This window comes from Ricinus communis, chromosome 1 (assembly GCF_019578655.1).
Source record: "Ricinus communis isolate WT05 ecotype wild-type chromosome 1, ASM1957865v1, whole genome shotgun sequence".
In the NCBI taxonomy this organism is placed as follows: domain Eukaryota; kingdom Viridiplantae; phylum Streptophyta; class Magnoliopsida; order Malpighiales; family Euphorbiaceae; genus Ricinus; species Ricinus communis.
The window spans coordinates 8,754,770-8,779,446 of record NC_063256.1 but is presented as its reverse complement, the minus strand read 5'-3'; the positions used below and the strand labels follow the sequence as shown (position 1 = coordinate 8,779,446).

At 30.3% G+C, this 24,677-nt stretch overlaps 4 protein-coding genes across 10 annotated transcripts; 3 read left to right on the top strand and 1 right to left on the bottom strand.

Moving 5' to 3' along the window:
* The first annotated feature begins 460 nt into the window (after positions 1–460).
* On the top strand, positions 461–2,473 carry LOC8267299 (patatin-like protein 2). The gene is made up of 6 exons (XM_015716910.3): positions 461–649; positions 757–1,215; positions 1,320–1,475; positions 1,600–1,863; positions 1,947–2,119; positions 2,226–2,473. The coding sequence occupies exons 1-6, from the start codon at positions 533–535 to the stop codon at positions 2,275–2,277; spliced, it is 1,221 nt and encodes a 406-aa protein (XP_015572396.1). The 5' UTR covers positions 461–532; the 3' UTR covers positions 2,278–2,473.
* Positions 2,474–3,852: 1,379 nt separating this feature from the next.
* Positions 3,853–5,381, top strand: LOC8267300. 2 transcript variants are annotated; one of them, XM_048372414.1, is made up of 5 exons: positions 3,853–4,222; positions 4,323–4,441; positions 4,558–4,746; positions 4,805–4,876; positions 4,963–5,381. In XM_048372414.1, exons 1-5 carry the CDS (start codon positions 3,938–3,940, stop codon positions 4,967–4,969), a joined length of 672 nt encoding a protein of 223 aa, XP_048228371.1. In that variant the 5' UTR covers positions 3,853–3,937; the 3' UTR covers positions 4,970–5,381. The 2 variants fall into 2 exon arrangements, with proteins under 2 accessions (XP_048228371.1, XP_002515240.2); XM_002515194.4 differs by having other exon boundaries at positions 3,869–4,222; positions 4,825–4,876.
* Positions 5,382–5,729: 348 nt separating this feature from the next.
* On the bottom strand, positions 5,730–7,402 carry LOC8267301 (nifU-like protein 1, chloroplastic). The gene is made up of 3 exons (XM_002515195.4): positions 6,919–7,402; positions 6,361–6,497; positions 5,730–6,227 (listed from the first exon to the last, which is right to left on the bottom strand). The coding sequence occupies exons 1-3, from the start codon at positions 7,223–7,225 to the stop codon at positions 6,039–6,041; spliced, it is 633 nt and encodes a 210-aa protein (XP_002515241.1). The 5' UTR covers positions 7,226–7,402; the 3' UTR covers positions 5,730–6,038.
* A 5,325-nt stretch (positions 7,403–12,727) lies between these two features.
* Positions 12,728–21,465, top strand: LOC8267302 (DUF724 domain-containing protein 6). 6 transcript variants are annotated; one of them, XM_048376958.1, is made up of 10 exons: positions 12,728–13,685; positions 14,279–14,692; positions 15,721–16,209; positions 16,935–16,991; positions 17,654–17,765; positions 17,861–18,030; positions 18,803–18,896; positions 18,975–19,079; positions 20,130–20,300; positions 20,368–21,465. In XM_048376958.1, exons 1-10 carry the CDS (start codon positions 13,194–13,196, stop codon positions 21,063–21,065), a joined length of 2,802 nt encoding a protein of 933 aa, XP_048232915.1. In that variant the 5' UTR covers positions 12,728–13,193; the 3' UTR covers positions 21,066–21,465. The 6 variants fall into 6 exon arrangements, with proteins under 6 accessions (XP_048232915.1, XP_048232930.1, XP_048232920.1 ...); XM_048376963.1 differs by having other exon boundaries at positions 12,730–13,685; positions 20,139–20,300; XM_048376960.1 differs by having other exon boundaries at positions 12,731–13,685; positions 16,941–16,991.
* The last annotated feature ends 3,212 nt before the right edge of the window (positions 21,466–24,677 follow it).

The window sequence follows — 24,677 nt, the reverse complement described above, 5'->3', positions numbered from 1 at the left end:
ATCCCTTTAGTAATTTGTACTATCTTTATCAGCTAAATTGAAGTTCTTTCCTTGGAATAAAAGTTAAGTTATATTGAATTTAAGATTCCAAATTTAAACATAAATAATCTCAAGACGTTATAAATTAAGAATCGATCCATAGCTATTGCATGCAGAAGAAGAAAAGAAAAGTTGTTCTTTAACTAGTGCAATTTAAATGATTGCCTAAGAAATTTCATCTTAGCAGATTACTTGCTTGCATCAGTCACAGTTAAACTTCACAATCTGGGCCCACACAAGCCAGATCTCTTACTTGCTGGCACTTGCTGGCACCCAAAATAATAATTTAAAAAGCAAGGTACTCTATTCCAGGACCAAATTGGTTCCACATCAGATCTCTTACTTGCCCTACTCCCAAAAAATATTAGAATAATGGAAGTAGCTGGCGCCCTTTTTAACTGCTATATATAATGATGGAGAACAGAGTCGGACGACTGTATTAAGTACTTAAATCTTGAGACTGACTGTTAACCACTTATTAACTACAATTCAGATGGCATCTCAATCAACTCAAACAAGCAAAAAGGTAACCATACTTAGCATTGATGGCGGAGGAATTCGTGGCATCATTCCAGCAGTCATTCTCCATGAACTCGAAAAACACCTTCAGGTTTATACTACAACACAGCTTTAAATCATTTTATTTAATGCACAGGTTTTTATTAAGTGTGATCTTCCAGAAGAGCTAATCTCCTTTTTTTGGAATTAAAATAACAGAAACTGGATGGCCCAAATGCAAGAATTGCAGATTATTTTGATATAATTGCAGGAACAAGCACAGGGTCCATATTGACAGCAATGGTAACTGCACCGGAGAAGAAAAGACTTAACAGTAATGAGCCAAACGAGCGGCCTCGTCCCAGGTTTGATGCTTCGAGTTACGTACCTTTCTACGAGGACAAAGGGAAGGTCATATTTGGTAGCCCTATATTTCATGTGCATGATTACCCTAAAAAGGTGAAGGAGGCAGTGTGGTATGTCTTGTCCCGTTTTACTTCACCAATTAACTGGTTTGAGGCTGGAATGGCTATACTCACTAGACATGGACCTTCAGCACTTAGAAGTGCTATCAAGAAGGAGCTAGGAGACGTGAAATTGCGAGAAACTGTCACAAAAGTTGTAATTCCTACTTTCAGAATCAAGAAGACTAAGCCTGTTATTTTTACTTCCGATATGGTTGGTTAACTCTTCTTCTATCTACTAGAGTACCCTTTAATATTCTTTATGCTACACTTGCATTTTCTTGAATTAGAAATTAATATATATACTTGTTTATGCAGACAATAGACTTAAAGAACAAGCCATACGAAGACTTTGATCTCGCAGATGTAGTTCTTGCCTCCTCTGCAGCTCCAACATTTTTTCCTCCACATAACATTCATTTTAAGGGCAAGGATGAAGGCTTCTTCGATGGTGGTGTCTCTGCAAATAATCCTGTAATGAACTCTTTCTCGTGAAATCAATTTATTTAGTGAGAAAGTGAAAGTGGGGCCAAATTAAGAACATGTACAGGTGCATAATTGGCTAATACATAGAAATTGTTTTGATGCTTAATTTCAGACATTGGCTGCACTATGCGAAGCGACAAGAACTTATGGAAATGAAAGAAACTACGGGAATTATTTAGTTCTGTCTCTTGGGACGGGTCGTGCAGGCACAATACGGCCGCAAGCTGGACAAGGCCTTGCAGAATGGTTTTTCAAAGAAATCGTAGGGAAATTCAAATTCCAATTTATATTGAACACGGTCGATGATGCAGTGGAATTCTACCTGTCACGCATCTTCCACTCCAATGGACCAAACACAAATTACCTGCGAATTCAGGCAAATCTATCCCTGCGGCCCCCTTTTTCTTTTAACTCTTGTCTTGCTCCTGTATGTCCGTAATTAAAGTTACTTTGGTACAGGAATATGATGAAGTGAAAGGTGAAGCTGAGCAGATGGATAACGCGTCCTGGTCGAACACTTTAACGCTGAAGAACATTGGAATGAGGCTTTTAGATAAAAATGTTATGATTGTGAATCCAGACACAGGGGAAATTGATAAACTAGAATATAAATACAAAGATGCTTTGGCTAAGTATAAAAAAACACAATCAGTCCATTGCTTTATGTTTATTCAACAGAAGAAAACATTATGTTTTGTTTTTTAACTTTTCCTGTTTGTTTGGTGGTTGTGCTTGTAGGTTCGCCAAAGAGTTGGTGGTGGAAAAGAAGAAGCAACGGCCTGGCAATTAAGGATCGGTAGCTACAGCTGCTCGGGATGGTCTCATGAAAGGAGACAGAACAGAACATTCTTAATTTGATTAAATACATGTAATAATTATTCATATTTACTTTCTGTGTGCAAGTGATTAATATTTATATTTACCAAAATAAAGGAAAATTACTGTGTATACTATTATTAATACACATTTGATTATTTTTTTGGTAATTCTTACCTAAGATTACTGTGTATACTATTATTAATAAAAGAATTATATATATTATAAATATCTTATACTTTGGTAATAGATAATTGATATATACTTATTCATTTAAAACTAATGAATGTGTATTAATTATTTATCGATTTGGTGTATAGACGAGAACATACACCAAGTCTACACAAAAAAATTCTATTTTTTTTTAAGTTTACTATAATATGGATATATAATAAAAGTCTCCAGTACATCTCAGTAGCATAATTACTTCAAATTAAAAAGAATAACCCAGATTTAAAAAAGAAAAATTCTACTAGTTTAAACAATTCAAACTTTTACAAAATTTTACTAATTGGCAAATTCTTTAAAAAATTTCAATTTAGTAAATTGAGTGTGATTTTAATCTAATTAAATTGTTTGTCAAAATTAGGCAATGCAAACAATGAAATGGCACTAATTAAGAAATGTGAAATCCAAATTAATGAATTCTAATGCCACATTATTTATATATGTTATAGTTTTAAATTTTCAATTTCTAAATTGCGTCCACATTACTATTCATATTATTTAATTTTGATCAGTAATTATATTTTAATTGGACAAATCATAACTAAATTGACAATTATTAAAGAATTAGTCAAAATAGTAAACTACCGTAAAAGATTTAAATTTTTTAGACTATTTGCTTAAAATAAAAGAAAAGGTAAATTCGCAAGGCGTTGCCAATTACGCCTAGGAGTGTCGCCAAAACAGTTACATATTAGCATGGATTTTAGTCGCAACGCAAGAATAAAAGTGTCAGTATGTAAATTGTTTGTTAGAATCACAATAGCGATGGTTGAGAAAGATATAATAAATGTTAGGTGAATAATTTTCTCTAATTTTCTGCTTGATTCTATGAATTTTGCATTACAAATAAATAAGTTATATAATTAAACTCTTAACTTTCCTTCACCTACTGATTTTTCTTTTCTTTAAAAGATATAATAAATGTTAGGTGAATAATTTCTTTTTCAATATCTTTATATATTTATTTAATAAAAATTTATAATATTCAAATTCAATTTACATAGAAAAGTTTTTTCCTTAAGCAATTTACATTAAAAAGTTATAATATGTGAAATTTATAGTTTTTCATTAAAATTACATATTAAAATATTTTATATAAATTTAATTTAAATTTATAAAATTTTAATTAATAAATCAAAAATAAATTCCTTTAAACTCCGACATTCTAAAATTCATCTAACTATTATATTATATTGTTACTTATATATATATTTATAGTTTTTTTTTTTAAAAAAAGTCAATTTGGTAGGAGTAATAAATATAGGTTGTACAAAATAGAAAACCAAAAGTCGACCTCAACCGCACATTTCATATGCACTTTGTGGTTCCAGATCACAAGGGCAAAGTTGATAAAACCAGACGGTGACTTAAGTGTCTTCAAATAAAAATCTGAAGAAAAAATAAAAATGCAAGGACTCGTTGCTTTCAAGTATTATCGTCTTCCATGCTTTCTTCTTCCCAATCGCCTTCCTACTTCTTCGAGTCCAAAACGTGTCGTACTGAAATCCTACTGCAGTTTAAGAAAGCAGAGCTCTGCAAGTCTAAGAAACACTTGGCCATCTGTTGCTCTCTCCCTTTTCGGTTCAGGATTCTTTTTGGGTCCTCTAATCGATGGCCTTCATTCCAGAGTGAATCTTGTGGTGTATCAAACTGGGTCAGTCGATATTGGTCCTCTTCATACAAACATATGGGTACTATGGATATCTTTCTAGCAAATATTCAATTACTGTATGGTTAAAGATGGTTCAATTTTTACTTGATCTTTTTGCATCGTCAATGTTGGTAAAATAGGTTCCTCCCTTGCTTGGATTATTCTACTCCACGGTTGGGTTAACGCAGCTCTTCTTGGATGAAAGGGCACCTTCAAAGATTCAAGAAGCAAATGCGGAGAAGGTAGTCGCTACACTAGTGTAAGTATCTGCCCTGCCTCCTTGTTCAAAGAATATGGTCCATACGGAAGCAAACAGTAATTGATTATATTTATTGGCAATGTCTTCTTACAATACTTACCTTACTTTTGACCTAGAGCACTTCTGCTGTTCATGGAACTGAGTGCTGAAATGTATGAAGCTGGAATACCAGACAACATTGAGGCCTACATACTATTTGCAGCAGCAGAAGTCATATGGTTGTTCCTGGACAGGACACGGGTTGGATTCACCTTAGCATCTATTATTGGCCTTGGATGCCCATTGGCTGAAATTCCCATAATGAGGTAAGGCCGAGTTTGTCCCCCTACAAAGTTGTCAATTTTACTTATTTATCTGTTTCAGACCCATTTGGACCTTTTCAGGTTCTTCCACCTTTGGTCTTATCCACACGCAAACATTGAGATCCTTGGTCAGGTAATTGATTTTGATACTAAACAGAAGCATGCATAGCTTTTAAATTGTATTGTCTAGAGAAATCAGGGATTTTCTATTACACGCAGGGATTAGTCACTTGGACAATCACTTGCTACTTTGTTTACACGCCATTCCTTATCAGTTTAGCACGCTGGCTGCAATCAGTTATAGCTGCTGCGGATGAGTCTGCATAGCAACATGTTGGGAATTGCATTCTTTCAGCTACATGAAAGAAAGACTTCAAGTTTGAGAACCCCTTCCCCAGGTTATCTAATGTACCTGAATCTAGAACAAATGAGAGGACTAAAATCTGACCACCAGTTTGAATTTCCCTTTATCTGAACACCTTGCCTATAAGTTTGACAAAATGTCAAATCCATTTTGCTTGCAGTTGCAGTTAACCAAACAATGATGCACCACATCATACGAGTCATTATTTATAAGAAAAGGCAATTATATGTAACAAGTACTTATTCAATAGCCAGTGACATCTCACATTAAGCCATTGATGACTGCATTAGAAATACAATAGCTAGACCAGCATTGTTATATTCTCATAAGCATCCCTCAAAGTCGAAGGTGATGGATCTGTGGAGGACCAGAGCATAGAATATGAAATTGAAGCCACAGTTTATTAATTCTGTCTTGAAATATGAAAGTAACCCTGTGCCTGAATATTTTTGGCCTAGTTACAGCAATTACTTCGATTAAAAAAAGCAGGATACCCTTTAACGAAAAAGTAGGAATCTGAGAAAGACAACAGATTCTGCATTCCAATGCATAGTGGCAGACTAGCAGGTATATTTTCAAATTGAAAATTTTCAAAAATGAAAAAGACAAAAGAAAAAGATAATTACAAGCAGAATCAAAATATTATTCATTTGCAAAAGCACAAATTCGAACTAATTCAGTGAAGCAATCTGAAAATAAAATATACATGTGCGGATCCATGAAAAGATGCAGAATACAAGAATACACTCTTACTGTCATTGCAGGCAATGAGTGTAATTTGAAGCTAAATGATAGACACAATTTAGAGGAGCAACAACGTAAGGGAAAGAATGGAAAACACAAACATGCTGGCACCTGAATTAATGGACATGTCCAAAAAGTGGTCTTTCAAGTCTATACATTTTTATGAGATTCAGACATGATACCTGACCTAGACGACGAGTACAACATTTGTAATCTCCGGGAACTTCTCCTTAATTGCCGCTTTGATTCCTGAACCAATGGACTCAGGACCTGAATACTTTACAAGGCATTCCCCACTCTCAATCGACACTACTTCCACACTCCCACCATAGTTCTTAATTGCTGGCCTCAATATATCAAGATGCCTATTCACTGCCTGCAGTTGCATGCACAAACATCAAGAATTGTTTAACATCATTAAAAAAAACAAAAGAAAAAAACGAATTCAACAAATTTATCATTGTCTTTTTTGTTCCCTTATCAGTTAGTGGTAGTAGAGAGAATAGTACCTCAGGAGTTGTCTCCTTTACTTCTTCATCATTGACTTGACGGATATCTTTAACTGAATCTCCAAATTTTTCCTTCAGTACTCTTTCAATGCCCATTTTCATAGTTGTTGTTGAGCTAGGACAGCTACCACATGCTCCTGTTTCATAAGTTATTTTTATTAAATTAAATTAAAAAAGAAAAAAAGCTTTTTTTGGATTGAAAGGATTGAAACATAGAAACTATGGAATGTTTCGTATTAAAAAAAAAAAAAAAAAGTAAAATGCAGCATCTCCGGTTTTCCTTCCACTCTAGACCCAATTCACCTCCAAACACATCATTTTACAGCTAATGGCACTGTCAAATTTTTAACTAAACAGATACCAAATCATAATCTTAAACAATTTTAGACAAACCCATTGATTATAAAGTTTCAAATAATTTCACAAGCATATTTTCAAGAAGTGAATTCTAGCAAATACAAATCACGAGAAGATGAACTAAATAGAGTAGAATTGAAATAAATTATTTCAAGTTTTAGACTTTCCAAACACAGTCTAACTGACAACAAAAATAATAACCTTGGAGTTGGAGAGAAATAACACCATCTTCAACAGAGACAACGTCGACGTTTCCGCCATCGGCAATCAAGTAAGGGCGAACATCCTCAAGAACCAAGTCCACGTTTTCAGGAGTCAGCTCAAATTTCTGGGCCGAGTAGAGTCCTGGAGATTGGGAACCAGTTTGACTCGTGGCTTTTATGGCCGTTTTGGACAAAACCACCCTTGTTTTCATGGTTATGGATTGTGGATACCGATGGGTATTTGCTGGGATTTTAGGACAATATGGTGGAATCTTGGACGGCGCTGTGAATGCTAGAGACGCCATGATTACTGGGTGGCAGATGATGTGATTCTGAATTTATGTGGTTCGATTGGCTAATTATTTTTGGAAGAGAACTGAAGAGGTGAATCTTGGAAAGTTTATGGGGCGAATGTGGAAAGTATTAGTAAATGCTGGAAGCTGATGGCGGGCGTCAGGTTTGAGTGGTGCGTTTTGCAGCTCCAACGGAATTAGGATAATAATGAATGATTAGACAAATTATTGTATTATGAAGAAAATATTTTTCCCTCCTAGTTTTAAAAAATTCAAAACCCCATTTTTATTTTTCCATTTTAATATATACTCTCTCTATTCAAAAAAAAAATATATTCCAATTTAAAACTATATCACTAGTAATTTTAATATTTTTTAATTTTTTATATAAATTATAATATTTTAAAATATAAAATATAAATGATATATATATTAACGGATAAAGAGTATTTTAGCTTAATTAACGATTAGAATTTTGTATTCTATATAAGTTTAAATTTAGTATATAACTTTTATTTTTTAATATTAGTAATACATTTTAATTTTCATTAAAATTATAAATTAATATTAGCTTATGTGGCTACAATTTCAGTAATAAAATAAATAAATTTAGTAGTATTAGACTTTTTATATATTCAAAAATATATTTCTCACTAATTCTATTTGAGATCTTAATATTTAAGTTTTAAAATACTTTTAACTATTGTTAGAACAAATGATAAATGATAAGCAGAAAAATAAAATTAGAGATAAATAAAAATATGAAATTATTTTTTGAGAATAATAAAATATTAGATTACTAGATTTTATTTTAAACTTTAATAATGAAAATGAGTAAAAAATTTGAGAAAAATATCCCTTGCTAGATCATGTGTTTAGTTATTTAATTTTACTTAAACAATTCTTTTATATTTTTAATGCAATGATTAAATAATTTATTATTATTATTATCATTATTATTATTATTCTTAAAATTATAGTCACAATAATAAATTTTGATTAATAATTTTACTATAAAAGATTAAAGTGCAAAATATAAGATTATTTAGCAATTAAATCGAAATAATTTATTATAAAGATAAATGTATTTGGATATTCTCAACACTTAATAGATTATTTTTTGAAATTTTATTTAATTAATAAATATAATTGAGTAACAATAAAATATAATTGAGTTATGTTATAGTAATCATTATGTAAACTAATTTGTAGTTGAATTAAAAAAAAAGTTTTTTTGTTTGAACTTACTTAATTCGATCATATGTTCGGATAGAAATTATAAATAAAAATATTTACAACATTCAAACGACTACTTTAATAAGTTCACATGGGAATATATCGTTTATTTTTCTAAAAGCTTGCTTAATTTATGAATGATAGTAATTGGCACTAGCCATCAAGTAATATAAATAATTATTAAACTAATAAAAACTAGTCGTCCATTCGTGCGTTGTACGGTCATTATTATTATTTTAATTATAAAGTTATATTTATAAATATAATTTAATTAATTATTTAATATTTAATATTGACTTATAGTAATTTTAAAAATAATAACAAACTAACTATTTTTAAATATTTTCTATATTTTAAAATTTTATTTATATTATTAAATTAATAAAATATTTATTTATTAGTATTATCTTTAAAGTAATACTATCAATAAATTATTTTTAAAATATTTATTTATTAACACTGATAATATGTACATTACTATCAATATAATTGATATTACTATTTTCTTAGAATTATAAATTATTATATAATTAAAAATTAATTTATTAGTGAATGTAATATTTAAAAATATTATTTTTATAATTAAAATTATTATCTAATTAGAAAAATAATTTGTTAGTTAAATATAATATTAAAAAATAATTAATATGCTATCTTATAAAATAATTATTATCTAATTAGAAAACTAATCATTATCTAATTAAAAAATTAATTTATTAGTAATATGTTATATTTTAGGATTAGAACGAGTGTTTAATTATGAATGTAACTTATTAATCAATAAATTAATAGAAAAAATTTTATATATAAGTTTGAATCCTAGGTGTCAAAATAGTACACATGTCAAAATAAAAATTTTACGTGTCAAAACTTAAGCATACGTGTTAAAAGAATATTGGGTCTCAAAAATTAATATATAAAGATAACTAGTAATTAGTTCAAATCGGAGTGTATTAAGTAGTTTAATTATCGAATTTATTAGATTTATTTAAATGGTTTATATTTTAATTAAATTGTTTGATTAATTAGTCTTCTTTGATTTAATAATAAAAAAATTTAAAAACTATTAGCAAAACTGTCTTTTCATATGTATTATACATTATCATCTATATCTATATGCAAATAGTGTTTTACACAAATTTTTTCTAAATTGTAAGAATTTTAGTTGTTTTAGAGTACAAGAGAGCATTACACACTAATAAGTATATTAAATTATTAGATTACATTTAAAGTATAATCTCTTATTTATTATAAAAAATTTAAGTTATTAAAATTAAGTTAATCTTTATCATTAATTCTCATAAAAAAACATTTTATAACATTATTTTTTATACTCCATAGGGTAAGTTATATTATTTTTAAATATATATTTTAATGTTTAAATTATTTTTTATAAATTATTTATAAGACATATTATTATAATATAAGTTTAATAAATATGTATCTTGTTTAATAAAAACATCATAAAAATTTATTATAGAATATTCATTCTATTTAAAAATCAGAATTTATTTATATAATCATCTAATATGTTAATACTTTTACTATATATTTTAATGTAAACATTATTTATTATTTATTTAATAATTTAATAATGTCATTATTATTTTTAAGTCAGGATTGTATTACACGTCCATTATTGTAGGTGTCCTATTTGGCATGCATATATCACTTGACATAAAGTATTAGCATAAACCTTAGCCTTTCCTTAGGAATCAGTTACAAAATCTTTCATTATACAAACAATCAATTGTGATTGTAATGACTTTTTATTAATACCATAACATGCCATAATTTTTGGTAAAAAAAATAACTCCTCATTTCAAGTGATGTTTGTAAAACAGACAATTTTTTTATATAAGTGAAAGTATTTTTTTCTTTCAAGATTTTTCATATGATTGCTTTCTCACTTATTCTCATTTCATATTGATTTTTTTTAAAGTTATTAGTAAAGAACTATCTATTCTCACATTGAAAATGAAGTTGTTGGATAACAACTTAAGCAAATCCATTTACTGGTATAATAAGCAAATGTGAATGTTAATTCAAAAATTTATCTTTTTAATACTCAGTTTCAATTTTCTATTTTTTGATTACTGGTATATGATAATAGTGCAACCTTTTATTTCTTATACAGAGCAATGTTGCGCGAAAATAGCATACGGGTCTTGAACTTTTTTTACTGCAAAAGAAGTAATATATATATATATTTTATATTTTACTTTTTGTCTCCTTACTTAAATATTTTTTTATAAAATTTAAGGTATTTATTTGGATTGTTGTAAGTTTTTAGTTTTAATTTTATAAAATAATAATTTTTATTTTTTTCTTTCGTATTTAAATTATATTAATTATCAATTAATGTTAATATAACTATTCTCATCTCCTCTATTAATTATGCATGTTATTAACAACCCTTAATTTTATATTATGCTAATTTTGTATTTCATAATTTTATTTGAGCTAAATTTGTGTCTGATAACCTCTATTTTGATAATTGAAAAGTTATCATTTATCACCACAACTATTCTAATATAAATTTTATAATTTCCATCTCCATCTTCATTTTCAATTTTATTTCGATCTCCATCTTTAAATAAAATTAAAGAGTAAGTGATAAAGGAGAATGTAAGAAATCTATATCTATATATATGAAAGCAGGACTTTCTCTCTCTTCACTTGAGATCTTTTATGATTTTTAAGGGATTTCGAGTTTTTTAGTTTTAACTTTTATAAAATAACTATTTTTATTTTTTACTTCATCTTTAGATTTGTATTAATTTCCAATTAACATTAGTATAACTATATTCATCTCCTCTATTAATTATATATATTATTAACAATTTTTAATTTTCATACTGTACTAATTTTGTATTTTATGCTTTTCCTTTTGATAATTGAAAAGTCATTATTTATCATTACAAGTATTATAATATAAATCACCATTTTATCATTTATATATTCTATATTTTCCATTTCCATTTTCATTTTCAATTTTATCTTTATCTTCATCTTCGAAGAAGATTAACGGGAATGCAAAAATATAACTTCTGGAACTAGCATTACAATAATTTGTAATTTTATTTTTAAAAACTCTCAAAAAGTATTGCTTAAAAAAAATTATTTTAATTCGTTAAGAAGTTACATGATTACGTAATATTCATGTTAGTATTCTTTTACTTGATTATATTAAAATTTTAATTTAATAGTTTAATTTATAAATTCATATATCAATATGAATATCTTTTGTGTATCATATAAATAAATTAGCTGTATAGTTAAACAATCTCATTGTTAAAAATTTAGTTATTTTAAGACTTATTTCTTATTTTTTATATTATTTTAATATCAATCTTTTATTTTTTTATATTATTTTAAATTTAGTTCTTTACATATGTAATGTTTATAATTAAAATTAATAATAATTTATATGCAACGAAACAAAATAAAAAATTATTGCCATTTTGTATGTTTTATAATTCTATTATTTTTCAATTCTAATTAATTCTTAAGTAAGTCGTTATATAATAATTCGCTCTATGAGCGGGCACAGAAACTAATTATATTATATTACATGCTTATTCTATATTAATAATAGGAGTTGTTATCGTCCATCAATTTAATTAATTAGATAGTTGGGTACAATTTAATTATAGATTTGTGCAAATGACAAAACAAACCGATTATTATAACTTTAAGCTAGCTCTATTCGTGTTTAGTTTAAACATACAGATCTTTTATAATTATTATACTTATAAATAATTATTACATACTTATTCTATATTAAAAATAAGAATTATAAATTCAAATGAGATTAATTTATTAGAATTATATTGTTTAAAAACTTAAAATAATAATTAATCAATATATTCAAAATATACTGCAATATATAAATTGAAAATTATAGATCATTATATAAGAAGAGACTTAATTATAATTTAATATTTAATTATAATTTAATAAGTAATTAAAAATGATCTAATATTTTAATAATATTTTATCAACAGTAATAAAATTATTTCTGATAAATTTATTTTTCTTAAAATCTTTTGTATATAAAAATTATATTATAAAAAATTATTATTAAATTATGTTATTGTTAAATAATAGTGTTATTATTATTCAATATAAATCAAAAGTTATTTTTTAGTAATTAACTAATTAATTATTAAATATAAAAGAACTTACCGTATTTAATTAAAGTGAAAGAGTGGTTCTAAGATTTAAAAGAAAAAGAATAAGAAAAAAGAGAAAGGAAGCAGCGTATTAATATGGGTACTAGAACACTCGTTAATGTTAGCGTTCAACGATAAAGGTAAAACATATCTATAATAAAACAGATACTGTCTTTTTTTTTTTTCTTTCTTCTCTTTTTTACTTAATAAGGCAACTGTATTCAAATCCCAGTAATCAAAGAAATGATTAATTCCGAATTGTAGCAGCAATTGGTAATTTCATCTTTAACACTAATGATAATCAAATCCGCAAATTTCACATTCCGCCAGTTAGCCGCTTGCAAAAATTCCAGAGTGATGAAAATTCCAGAGAAAAAAAGTGAAGGGTAAAAAATAGCCCGCCAAAAATAAAACCCATTAAAAAAAAAAAAAAACTTCCATGCCACATTAAAAAACTGAATGCTTTATCATCGATTCTTGACCCGAGAAACAAAAAAATAAAGGGCACAAAAACCCTTACTGGGGTTTGTTTTTCTGCTTACACTCGCTCAAAATTTCTAGAAAGCGTAATGGTACGATTAGATTCAGATTCCCAGCCACAAAATGCCCAAAACAGCTTGTGTTTTGGTAAAGGTGAAGAGGTGGAGGTAAGCAGCGACGACGATGGGTTTAGAGGAGCATGGTATGTGGCAACAATTGTTGAATCACCAGCAGCAGCAGCAGGCAAATCATCAGCTTCAAAAAAGAGAAGAAAAATAGTGATTGAGTACAAAACATTGGTTAAAGAAGATGGGTCTACTCCATTAACAGAGCTAGTGGATCCTGCATATGTGAGGCCTTTACCTCCTCGGAGTAATGACAACCTTGTTTTTGAAGAAAACGATGTCGTTGATGCTGGGTATAGAGATGGTTGGTGGAATGGTATTGTAAGAAAAGTTTTGGATGGTTCTAGATATAGGGTTTATTTTGATAATCCACCTGATGTTATTGATTTTGATGGTAAAGATTTAAGACCTCATTGGGATTGGGTTAATGGCAACTGGGTTTCACCTGAGAAGCAGGTATCTCAAAGTTGTAATTTATTGAATTTTTATTAAAACTTTTCTCATGTTTAAAATAGTATTTTATAGTATTTTTGTAAATGTTGTTATGATTTAACTAAAGACGTTGGTTGCAATTCTTTTTTTTTTTTTTTTTTTTTTTTTTGTTTCAATAAGGAGCCTGTTATGGAATTTAGGTTCCGTAGTGTTTTTCTTGCTTTTTTTCTTTGTGATTCTGTTAAATACTAATTTAATTTGTAAGTGCTATTTTTTTACCATTTTCTTTGACTAAACTTATATTGAAATCTTAGATTGCTGTAATCGTAGCATGTCAATTGCATGTTAGAGGGGGAGAAGTTTGTTGGTAAAATTTGGATGTTATGGGCAACTTTGCATGCTTTTATTTATTTGTTATTATTATTTATTATTTTTATTTTGAGTTGCACAGCCTAATCACTTTTAGTTTATGTTTGTATTATTTATTTACTTTACTTCCTCAATTCTGGAAATTTGTAGTGTTCTTTCTATATCATAAGACAGAGTTGAAGACTTATGCTATGTGACCAATTTGCAAACCATTTGAATAATTTGGTTTTACCATTTGATTTTTAAAGCAAACGACAGGGTCGATTTTTAGCTCAGGCACAGCAATAGAGGTGAATATTGACAAAGAAAATTTCCGTGATGCTTGGTTCCCTGCAGTTGTCATAAAGGAAAATGGGGATGACACTTTCTTAGTGAAGTATCAAAGCTCAGGGAACAATGATGAGGCTGGGACAAAAGTTAATGTGGACTCCCTCCACATTCGGCCTGTTCCTCCTCATTATGCAGACAGAAATTTTGAGTTGCTTGAAAAGGTGGATGCACAATATGACTGTTGTTGGCGGTCTGGATTAATTACTAAACTTCTTGCTGGGAGGAGGTTTAAAATCTATTTTAAGCATGGAAATGTGGAAAAAGAACTTGATTACTCAAAGATAAGGCCTCATGCGGAATGGATTGATGGCCAATGGAAGTGTAAATACAAGGTAAAAATTTTGTTGGGCATTTGGATTTGTTCTTTTGAGGTGTGGTTACAATTTATTATGATGAATGAGCTTTTCATGGTGTTTGTGGAACGTTAGTCTTGCTTATGGAGTTTAATGTAAAATTAAGATGAGAACTTTGTTTCTGTTTAATTTTCCTGTATATTGCTTTTGATAGTCATAAAAGAAGGTGGCAAGTGGATTCTCTCCAATTAGATATATGCTTAGCATTAATGATATGGAACTTTCTCAGTATCTTTCGTGTTAATACTTCAATACATAATTTGGTCATTCGGTTAATTTATTTGCTTTTTTGTTAGTTCCAAGGCATATGCGTCTCCACAAGCTGCTAGAGATAGAATGATAATGATCATCTCTTGTAGTGTTAGGCTTAGATCTCCCTCACCATTACATTGTTTTCCAACTATTTCTCTTTTGTGGAGGGGATTGCCAGCTTTTGCTTGGTTATCTGTACATTTTTACCGGGAATATGCTACAAGTACAATGCAAATACCTATAACAGGTTAGAATATATATTGTATAAGTTCATATAATACAGGAAGATGTGAAAATATTTGGATTCAGAGCTGCGTAATGGACCCTTAAGAGCAGAACTGATTTTTTCCCCTGCTGACCTTGTTTTCTTTCCTATTGCATGATTGCATCATTCATTTCTTACAAGGTATGCACTATGTAGTGTGGTGAAAGTCTTATCTCTACTTGCTGAACAAAGATCCACAAACCCTCACACACTTCTATTGCAACAAATTTCTTTTAATGTTTTTGCATTTCCCACTAGCAGCAATTCAAAATTGCATATTAATTGACTAATATAGCATTTAGAATGTGACAAATTGTTGTTAATGTGATTTACAAACGTGGCAATGGCTAAGAGTTGTTTGGGATTAGTTGTGCCATCTTCTCTGCTTGGTGTTTTAGGATATTTTGCTTCTTTCTGAGAGTTAGCAGCATTAATAGTAGAAAGGCTTAGATGTAGAGGTTTCAGTCTAATTTGGTGGCTTAACCAGCAGCTTTTGTTTCAGGAAGTCATGGTTGCTTCTGATGATAAAAGAAAGTTGGGTAATGTCCACTGCCACAGTGATAAACCTGACATGTCTGTAAGACTAGATCGTTCGGGTGCCACGGAGGGTAGGACTGAAGAGAAAGTACCTTGTTCTACAACCACGAGGAATTTGTTGGAGCAGTCGCTTCATTTCAATGAAAAGATACCTTCTAATATCTTGCCTCCAAGCAAGAAGATAAAACTGGCTGCTCCTAATAATACTGGTACTCATTCATGTTCTTCTAGAAAGTCAATAGAAGAGGATGCTGTAGATGTCCCATTATCAGTTGCAGCATTGCCTTTAACAAAGATGCCAATTGAAACACCAACTATAGAAACTCTCCGTGGTTTAGCCACTCGAACAACTGGAGGTAGAAGGACCAGATTCTCCAAAAAACCTGTGATCACTGAGCGGGTTACTGCTAAAACCGAGAACACTCCAGCAGGAAAGACAAATGTGAGTTGAATTTTCTCTCTTGAAGCCTTAACTGATTAGTACTGTGCATTTCATGCAGTATGTCAATATATTCAAATTTGCTTGTACAGTACAGCCCTTTGATCCAAAGAAACATGCAACTGTTAGCAATAATTTTCTGGTAGCTCCTGTTGCTGTTTTGTGACAGGATGGGGCTGTCAGCACTATTTGAATATATAGCTTTGAATCTTTCAATACCACGTACAGAACTTGATTCAGAACAGTAGTCGCTGGCTTGAGAAAGAATTCAGCTTGCCTGTAATTGTAATGATTGGTTGCACTTGGGACAACTGCAAGATAATTTCTGCTCAATGGGTTGGCTCTGCAATTCTTGTTAAATTATTAGAGTTGGTTGCCCTGTGAACATAACATAATTATGGAATTATTTAGATTATTTTTGCTTAATACTATTAAGGGGAATTTCTGAAAATAGAAAAAAAGGGATGACCAAGCATCACATTATAGAAAAGAGGACTTCTTAATATTATGGTAGTATATTGACCCTAAAGCAGAATACAATTTACATTTCTGTGGAATCTTATTTGCATGTGAACAGTTGAAAGCTATTGATATAAAAGAAGTCCCAATTATGTAAGACCACCATGTTTCCCTGTTGCTTTCATTTCTAAGCATAAGCCATCAACTATTTTGGTGTTTCTGTTTAATATACTCATTCGATGGTTATGCTTATTGGAGTAACTTTGAAGTTGCAGGCTGTTCCTCAATCTGATATCGTCCTTATTCGTATTAAAGAGCTACCTGAGGTATATTACCATTTGTGATTTCTTTTCAATTATTTTTATTCTATAGTATTTTGGTTTGCCTGTTCTTTCATTGCGCTCGTCTTTTAGTTTGCAGAGTCTTATACAAAGATCTACATAATCTTTTCTAAAACTATTTTATGCATTGGATATGCCAGCAAATATATAGGAAATATCTCAATACACTTTTTTTTAAATTATCTTGAAGTTTTACAAAGTTAATGGTGTATCAAAATAGTTGTCTTTAAAAAGAATGGATCATATTCCAATGTGGATGAGTAGGAAATTTAGTTTCACTGATAAGATCTAATTATTTTTTGTACTTAACTTTTATTTGTATTACACACTTCGGACTGCAAAGGTACTCTACTCTCAGTGTTAATAGAATTATTATAGTGCGTTACCATATATCTATACAATTGTATAATGTGTTAAAAAATCATTAAATATTATTTGCATTGCACTTTAGAAAAAGTTGATTGGAAATAAAAATTCACCATACATATCAGATCTTTTGTTGGCATTGGTGAATATTTTATTATTTTTATTTTTTGAAAAGGATAGTTATTAAATAGTTTTGTTTGCCCACTGAGCATGCGTCCACATTGAAAATTTTTCTACACCTTTTATTTATTTTCAGATCACATTTTTCCTTATTCACGCAGAAGAGTAGGCAGCAGAAAGTTACTGAAGTGAAATCCCAAAGTTCGGATATTGTGACAAGGAAATGGCGACTTACTAAACCACCATTTAGAAGTCCACAGGTTTCAGCAGCAGGTGATACTCGCTATTGCTCTTTAGTAATTAATTTTTTCTCATTGCTTCTCTAGTTTTATTTAAAGAAGTTCGCCTGAGTAGTTCTTACGATATAGTGTATGCTGCTACCCACATCAATGAAAGTGGGAAAAAAAAGAAGAAAGGAGCTAAGGTCCCTCTTGTCTTAGCATTAGAAGCTAAGGGAACTGAGCTTCAAGGTGGGGAGACACTGAAGCTTATGAAGGATCAGATGAACTTAAATGATTCAGCAGGAGACAAGGTCACGGTAAGCATGTTTTTGTCTGCATTGATCTTGGGAAGGAGATTTTATCTGAAAAAAAGAAACCTCTAGAGAACCGTCAAGATCAGTTGTCAGAATTGAAACACGTGATACTGAGAAGATATTGTATATAATACTAGCCTACTAGGTCAAAAGTTGTTACTTTCATGGTTATTCACAGTTTAATATCAACTAAGAGCAGTTTCCTTAGTAAATGAATAACATAACCTTCATGTTAGGTTAACCTTTGTGTTTATGTGTGTTATGATAAATTTACTTGTTTTAATTGGATTACCTCTGATAGAAGTGAGTTGGATTTATGAAAGTCTGGTGCATTTCATTTAAATAGTTGAAACGATTGCCTAATCAATTTTTCATCCTTACATTAGAGCGAAGCTCTGAAGAAAGAATTGAGCATAACCTTAAATACAGGGCTGTTAATTTGGTGATGAAAAATCAGAGCAACTTTGGGGAAGGGGAAATCATCAACAAATGTTGTTAGTCATTTCATTGCATACCGAGTTTATGAAGACATCTGCATAAGTTGTTTTAAGATTTCAGATATTCGGCTATTGAAGTATTTTCTTCTTTTTTTTTTTTTTTTTTTGCTGTTTGTATGATATCAGTTCTCAGTTTAATGAGTGCATTCCCCCTGTTTTTCCTCTGCTTTGTTGTTCTCATGTGATTTGCTTTTGTCTGTTTGGATCAGTTACATCTTATCCTGTTTGCTTCTTGACCAGTTGGCTTTATCTTTCAACATTTTCTATTTCGTTTGCAGGGACTTAATCAGCATAAACATGGAAGCAGTCAACGAAGAAAGAGAGGAAGACCAAGGAAACTAGTAACGATTAGCCGAATGGCTTCAGAGGCTGGTATGTTAGAACTTCAAACCATGATCATCAGTCAGATATATGTGTTTTAAGATACACAAACACATACTACAATTGTAGGTAAGGAGGACCATGGAATTGAAGATGTTGCTAATGAAATAGTTCTAAAAGTTCAACCAACTAATGAAGTTGAATTGCCAACACAGACAAGGGTGGAGTTTACAGGTATGAGGGGTCTAGAACCTGAAAATTATTTTGAGCTTCCCATTAGGAATGTTCAATGCAATGAATTTCAGAGATTAGAGGGCTTTTTAGGAATGTTCAATGCAATGAATTTCAGAGATTAGAGGGCTTTTTCAATTTATTTATTAAGACCCAGAAATCTAATAAGCTAAGTAGCTAGAAAATTAAGATTCATTAACATGCCTTTGAATTCTCAAGTTCTTGCTGTTGAGGCTCATACTAATGGCGTGTTTCATTGAAATTCTTTACTATCTTGTTTGGTGCTATTGAGTACTAGATAAACAATAGTGAATATAATATCCCCGATTCCCCAAATAGAGGCAAGATGTATCTGATATCAAATAATAAATCGTTTCTAATCCTTTAATGCGACTGCGACTAAAATATATCTAAGTTTCTTAATCTGTTTCCTATTAAGTTTATTTGGTTAGCTTAGAACATTGGTATGCCTTTTCTATCTTCTTTTGTTGATAATCTTTTAACCTTTTTAATGGGTATTGATGTTGCGGAGTCTTTCTCTTTTATGCCAATGGTGGTGACTGAAGATATCTCTCTTCAGTTATTTCTGGGATGGGAAGGAGTAGGTCTTGTAACAAAACCCCTTTTTATCACAAGCTTTAGAAATATGGCCTTGATCTGTCATTAGTATCTCCACCTTAGGAAGAAAAGGAAAAAATGGAAAAAAAGCTTTCTACTTATGCATTGTCACCATTGATTTTTTTTTTATCATCTGTGGAAAATAAAGCAACTCCACAGAAGTACAAATATGAAGAAATAATATGCCAAATTAGTATGTATGTGTTAATCCTTTAATGACCACTGCAACTAAAGTAGTAAATAAGTTTCTGAATTTCTTTTCTTAATATTTAATTTCTAAAGGGCCATTTCCTTGACCATGTATCTTCTTCAGTTGTATGCAGTCTCCATAGTTTTAGTTAAAGTTTTAAGGATAACACAAGTGTGTATATGTGCACACACAAACATTTTATGTCTACTTTATCAGGAATTGAATCCCAGTTTGTAACTTTGTAGTTTCTCAAGTTTTGTTTACAGAGAAAACAGCTGGAGTTTTGGAGACAGATTGCTTGACAAAAGAAGTTGACATGGCAGTTACCACTGGGTCAAAGGCTGTGGTTGATGATGATCAACCTCTCTCAACGTGGATCGGGGGAATGCATTCCTCTGTCAGTGGCGAAGAATTAGGTAAGTTGCTCAAGACACTTGCACTCTGAATTATTGCATTTTGCTTGACTATTTGTTTTCTACCCAGTACTATCTTCTGGAAGGTCTTCTTGTGGATGGGATGAGATGAGAGAAAGACATGTTGATCGAGCAATGGTATCTTCTGTGAATGAGATCCAACATGACTGCAGAGCCGATCGAAATGAGTGCTTGCCTTTTGTGAAGAGATCATTGGTATGGAAGACAATTGAATCTATGGAAATATTCCGAATCATGCCCCAAAAACCTCATTTTCATCCTTTAGCTGATTGTAAAGAGGAGTATCGCGAAGGGTCGGCCATTGGTATTATGGTAACGTTTGCCAGTTTGTTTGAGAAGATAACCTCTCTGAGACTTGATGATTCTGAAAGCGTTTTGTTGAGTACTTTGGAAAGTCTTCTTGATTTGGAGAAGCATGGATTTGATGTTACCATGCCAAGAAACCGCGTGAAGGAATTGTTATTAATAAAAAACGGGAAAGAAGAACTCCTGAATGAAACAAAAGATGTTGAAAAACAGATAAGGGAGCACACTGATGAGAGCGGTAATTTGGATGCAAAGATAAAGGACATTGAAAAGAAGATAATGGAGTTACAGGAAGAACTTGCTACATCCAAGTCAGTGATGGAAACAAAGAAAATTTCGATTTCCAGGTTGCAATTGCATATGCATTCTCTGAACACACGCATTAGCAACGCCCGGGATAGTTTTGACAAAATAGCTAGTGCCCCTTGGAAATTGCCCTGATGCTATGTAGCGCATTCTGTTTCCATGTACATGTGCATATGTAGGGCACAGCTGACCATGAAAATTGTGCCATTAGCACTTCAGCAGCAGTGTTTCATGAAAATGTATCTAATCCGCTCATTTCTGCTCTGTATTTGTGTAATAACACCGTCTGGTTCTGGAGATGTTTTTCCATGGTCGCTGACAGATTATAGGGAAAAGGCTTAAATCTGGTCTCATGTTTATTTCGAAAGTCACATTAGACCTTTATGTTTTTGTTGAGACAAATATAACCTTGTAGTCTCCAAATTGTAGTTTTCAAGCACGCCCAAGCACAAGACACTATTTGTAGCTGCATGTACAATGAACTGGAAGGTTGTCTGGTTTGGGCAACAAATCAATGGAATTTTGTCTAGCACTAGGGTAGAACCAATGACTTGGCAGTTGCCATAGAACATCGCATTTGAAGCAGAAATACTTCACTGACAAAAGGCGTCAGTTCTGTCCGGTACTTCGGCAGGTCGGGAGTGAGGGCTCTAAAGGCAAAAGGGGGCTGTAGTTCGTCGTTTTGCTTGATTTTGTTCTCAGAAATCAATAATTGTCCCATTTTTAGCTTTCCAAATTTAATTAAAGAGCTACGATTTTTCTTCTTTTTTAAAAAAATAAAAAGTTCATTCACCGTTGCAAACTACTCCAAGTAGACTTGGCTAAAGATCGATTCCAACTGTAAATCGGATCAGAATCAGTTCCTTCAAACTTAAAACAGCTTTAATCAACGGTTTGAGCTCAAATTAAATTGGTACGTAAGTGTGAGAGAAAGCCAGTCAAGGTATAATATCTTGCTGAACCGACACCATAAAACTCTACATATTCTTCACTGAAAAGTAATTTCTTTATATGTTTCATTGACAATAAATTATATATATGTAAAAATTCTAAGGGGTTGTTTGACATTGAGGTTGAAAAATACTTTTGCATTCTTATTTTTTTTTATTTTCTAAATTTTGAAGTACTTTAAAAGATAAATGAATTGATATTTTTTTTCAAAATTATATTTAATAAATTAAAAGTGATTCTAAATCTGGTAAATTTAAGATCTATAGTTTCATAAAAGTTATAAAATGAAATCTCTTGGTAATCATATTTTTGGGACTAAATTAATTTTATTTTAATAAGAAAGTCATAGGGGAGTCTACTCGGTTACATGTGCCTCAGAATTTTGATACACATTTTAAAAAAAAATTTATATTCATTAAACTGATATTAAATATTTATTAATTTATGTTCATTAAATGTGTACTGAATTTTTATTATCTTAACGTCATATATTTATTAATTTGTTTGAAAAAAATATTTGTACCATAATATAATATTTGTAAAATAACTTTAACTTAATTTTTTCTTAACTTATTAACTGTAAAAACGATTTATATTATGTTTATTTATATATTGTCCGTTTGAATAAATTAATAAATATGTGTGTTCAATTAATAATGAACTTCCATTAACAAACTAATAAATATTGTGTCTGTAAATAATGAATGTTTATATCAATCACAAAATGTTTCAATATGCATCAAATTTTCTTTTCAATCACAAATAACCCCTTTTTCTTGTCTATTTTTTGTTTATTATTTCTTGTAATAGGTTTTTGATTCAATTGTTTTCTTTTTGGTATAGTTTCTGCATTTAAGTGTGCCAAGGGTCAATTTATTCTAATTAGGATCTTGATGACTCTTGATTCACTCTACAATTTATTCTACATAGAGTTTAAAGTACGAAATTTTGATATTATTTATAACTAGATCAATTGAGACTAAAATTGATTTGATGCTAATTTTGCATTATTTGTTGATGGAAACCCTGTGAACTTGGAAACCTGATGCCAAGATTTTGCATTATCTGTTGAGAAACTCTTTGAACTGCACCTCCTCCTTTACATTAGCTATTGTTTGTTGGTTCCCTTCTTCAATATTTATGTGCTCATTATATATATGAAGCTGCAGCTAAGAAGAAGTTCCTGTATCCTTGTTATCAGTAAAGTTGGTAAGTAACTTATTGTGGGATAATAAAGTCGTCCCACCTAACATCATCTAATATTTACATCAGACCTGCAGTTATACTTGATATCAAGGACCATCACTCGGACCAGATGACTGAATGAACCATCCTGTCAGTGACAGCTCAAACAGGAAAGAGACAACATATATCCAAACTTATCAGAATATTGAGCTTCATCCTTAATTTTCTTTCCTTTCGTTCCACCTCAAAACGGAAGATTGTCATGTCTTCATCATTATACTTCACTCTTTCTATATTATATTAATTATAATTTTTTAATAAAATTAACTATTACTCCTTTTATTCAAATTCAAAACAATCAAAAAATTAAATTGATAAACAAATTTAATTTAATTATTAAACATTAGATTCCATTAAACTTATTTTTAAATTGAATTAAAATAAAAATCTATTATCAGTAAAAATCAATTTTAATGTTTATATAAAAATAATAAACTTGTATTTTGTTACTTGCTCTAATTTCTAACATAATTAAATCCTAACAAATTTAAATTTAAATTATTAAAATAAAATAGATATTATTTTTATTATTAATTTTGTTACACTACAATCATATCCTTTTGTCCTCCGCTTCTTCCTATAGTTATTATGATTACATATGCTGTGTTTATTAAAATTATGGAGAATAATTTTATATACACTCTCATACACAGTGATGCTTCAGTAGGTACTCAAATTCTGATTATACTGAGTTGGCAATACCAAAATGTGGAATCACAATTCTGCATTTTGCTGGTCCAGACATAACTCATAAGTGTGTTGCCAGAACTGATTATTACGTAATTCTGAAAAAACGAAAATTGTGGGATAAATTGGAATGAGAATAGCAAGTATAGCTAGATGTTATTGAAGTGGCTGGACCGAGTCATCAAGCACATGGGGTACAATTGAAGAAGGGGGGGACTAAGGATTGAGGGGGACCATCGTCCCTGGCCGCTGAGAATTCTTCCGATTTGACTCTCTGTTGTCCCTCTGCATATAATTAACCTCTTATCGAATGATATTGCAAGTGTGCACAGCATTCATTATCCAACCCTTAGTTTTTCTTTTCCTCAACATTTCCTCCCAAATCTATTCTTGCAATATATTAATCGTACATGGCATGCCTGTGATTTTTATTTTCTACATAAGCACACCATCATGTAAAGGTGCCTTACAAGTTTTTCTTCTCCTTCCTCCTTATAAGAGTTGGATCTTTTAAAATAATTTGTGTTAATATTAAGAAAAGTGTATAAAAAGGTATTATTTGGTCATAAATCTTTCATTGAAAGAAAGATATTGGTGACAATTTATTAGTAAAAGTAAGTGTTTTATTGTTAATATTTCTGAATCGATGATTTAATCATTTTCATTTCCATCAACCAATATTATTATCTTTGATTATATTGAAAAATATAGATATGAAATTTAACAGTTCATAATATTGTTATTTGAGTGTTAAGATACGATGAAATTCACATCGTATAGTAATGATGTTATGATATGTATGCTCATGTGGGAAGTAAATTTCACATGACTTGAAGTTTGTCATGATGATATGTATACAGGATC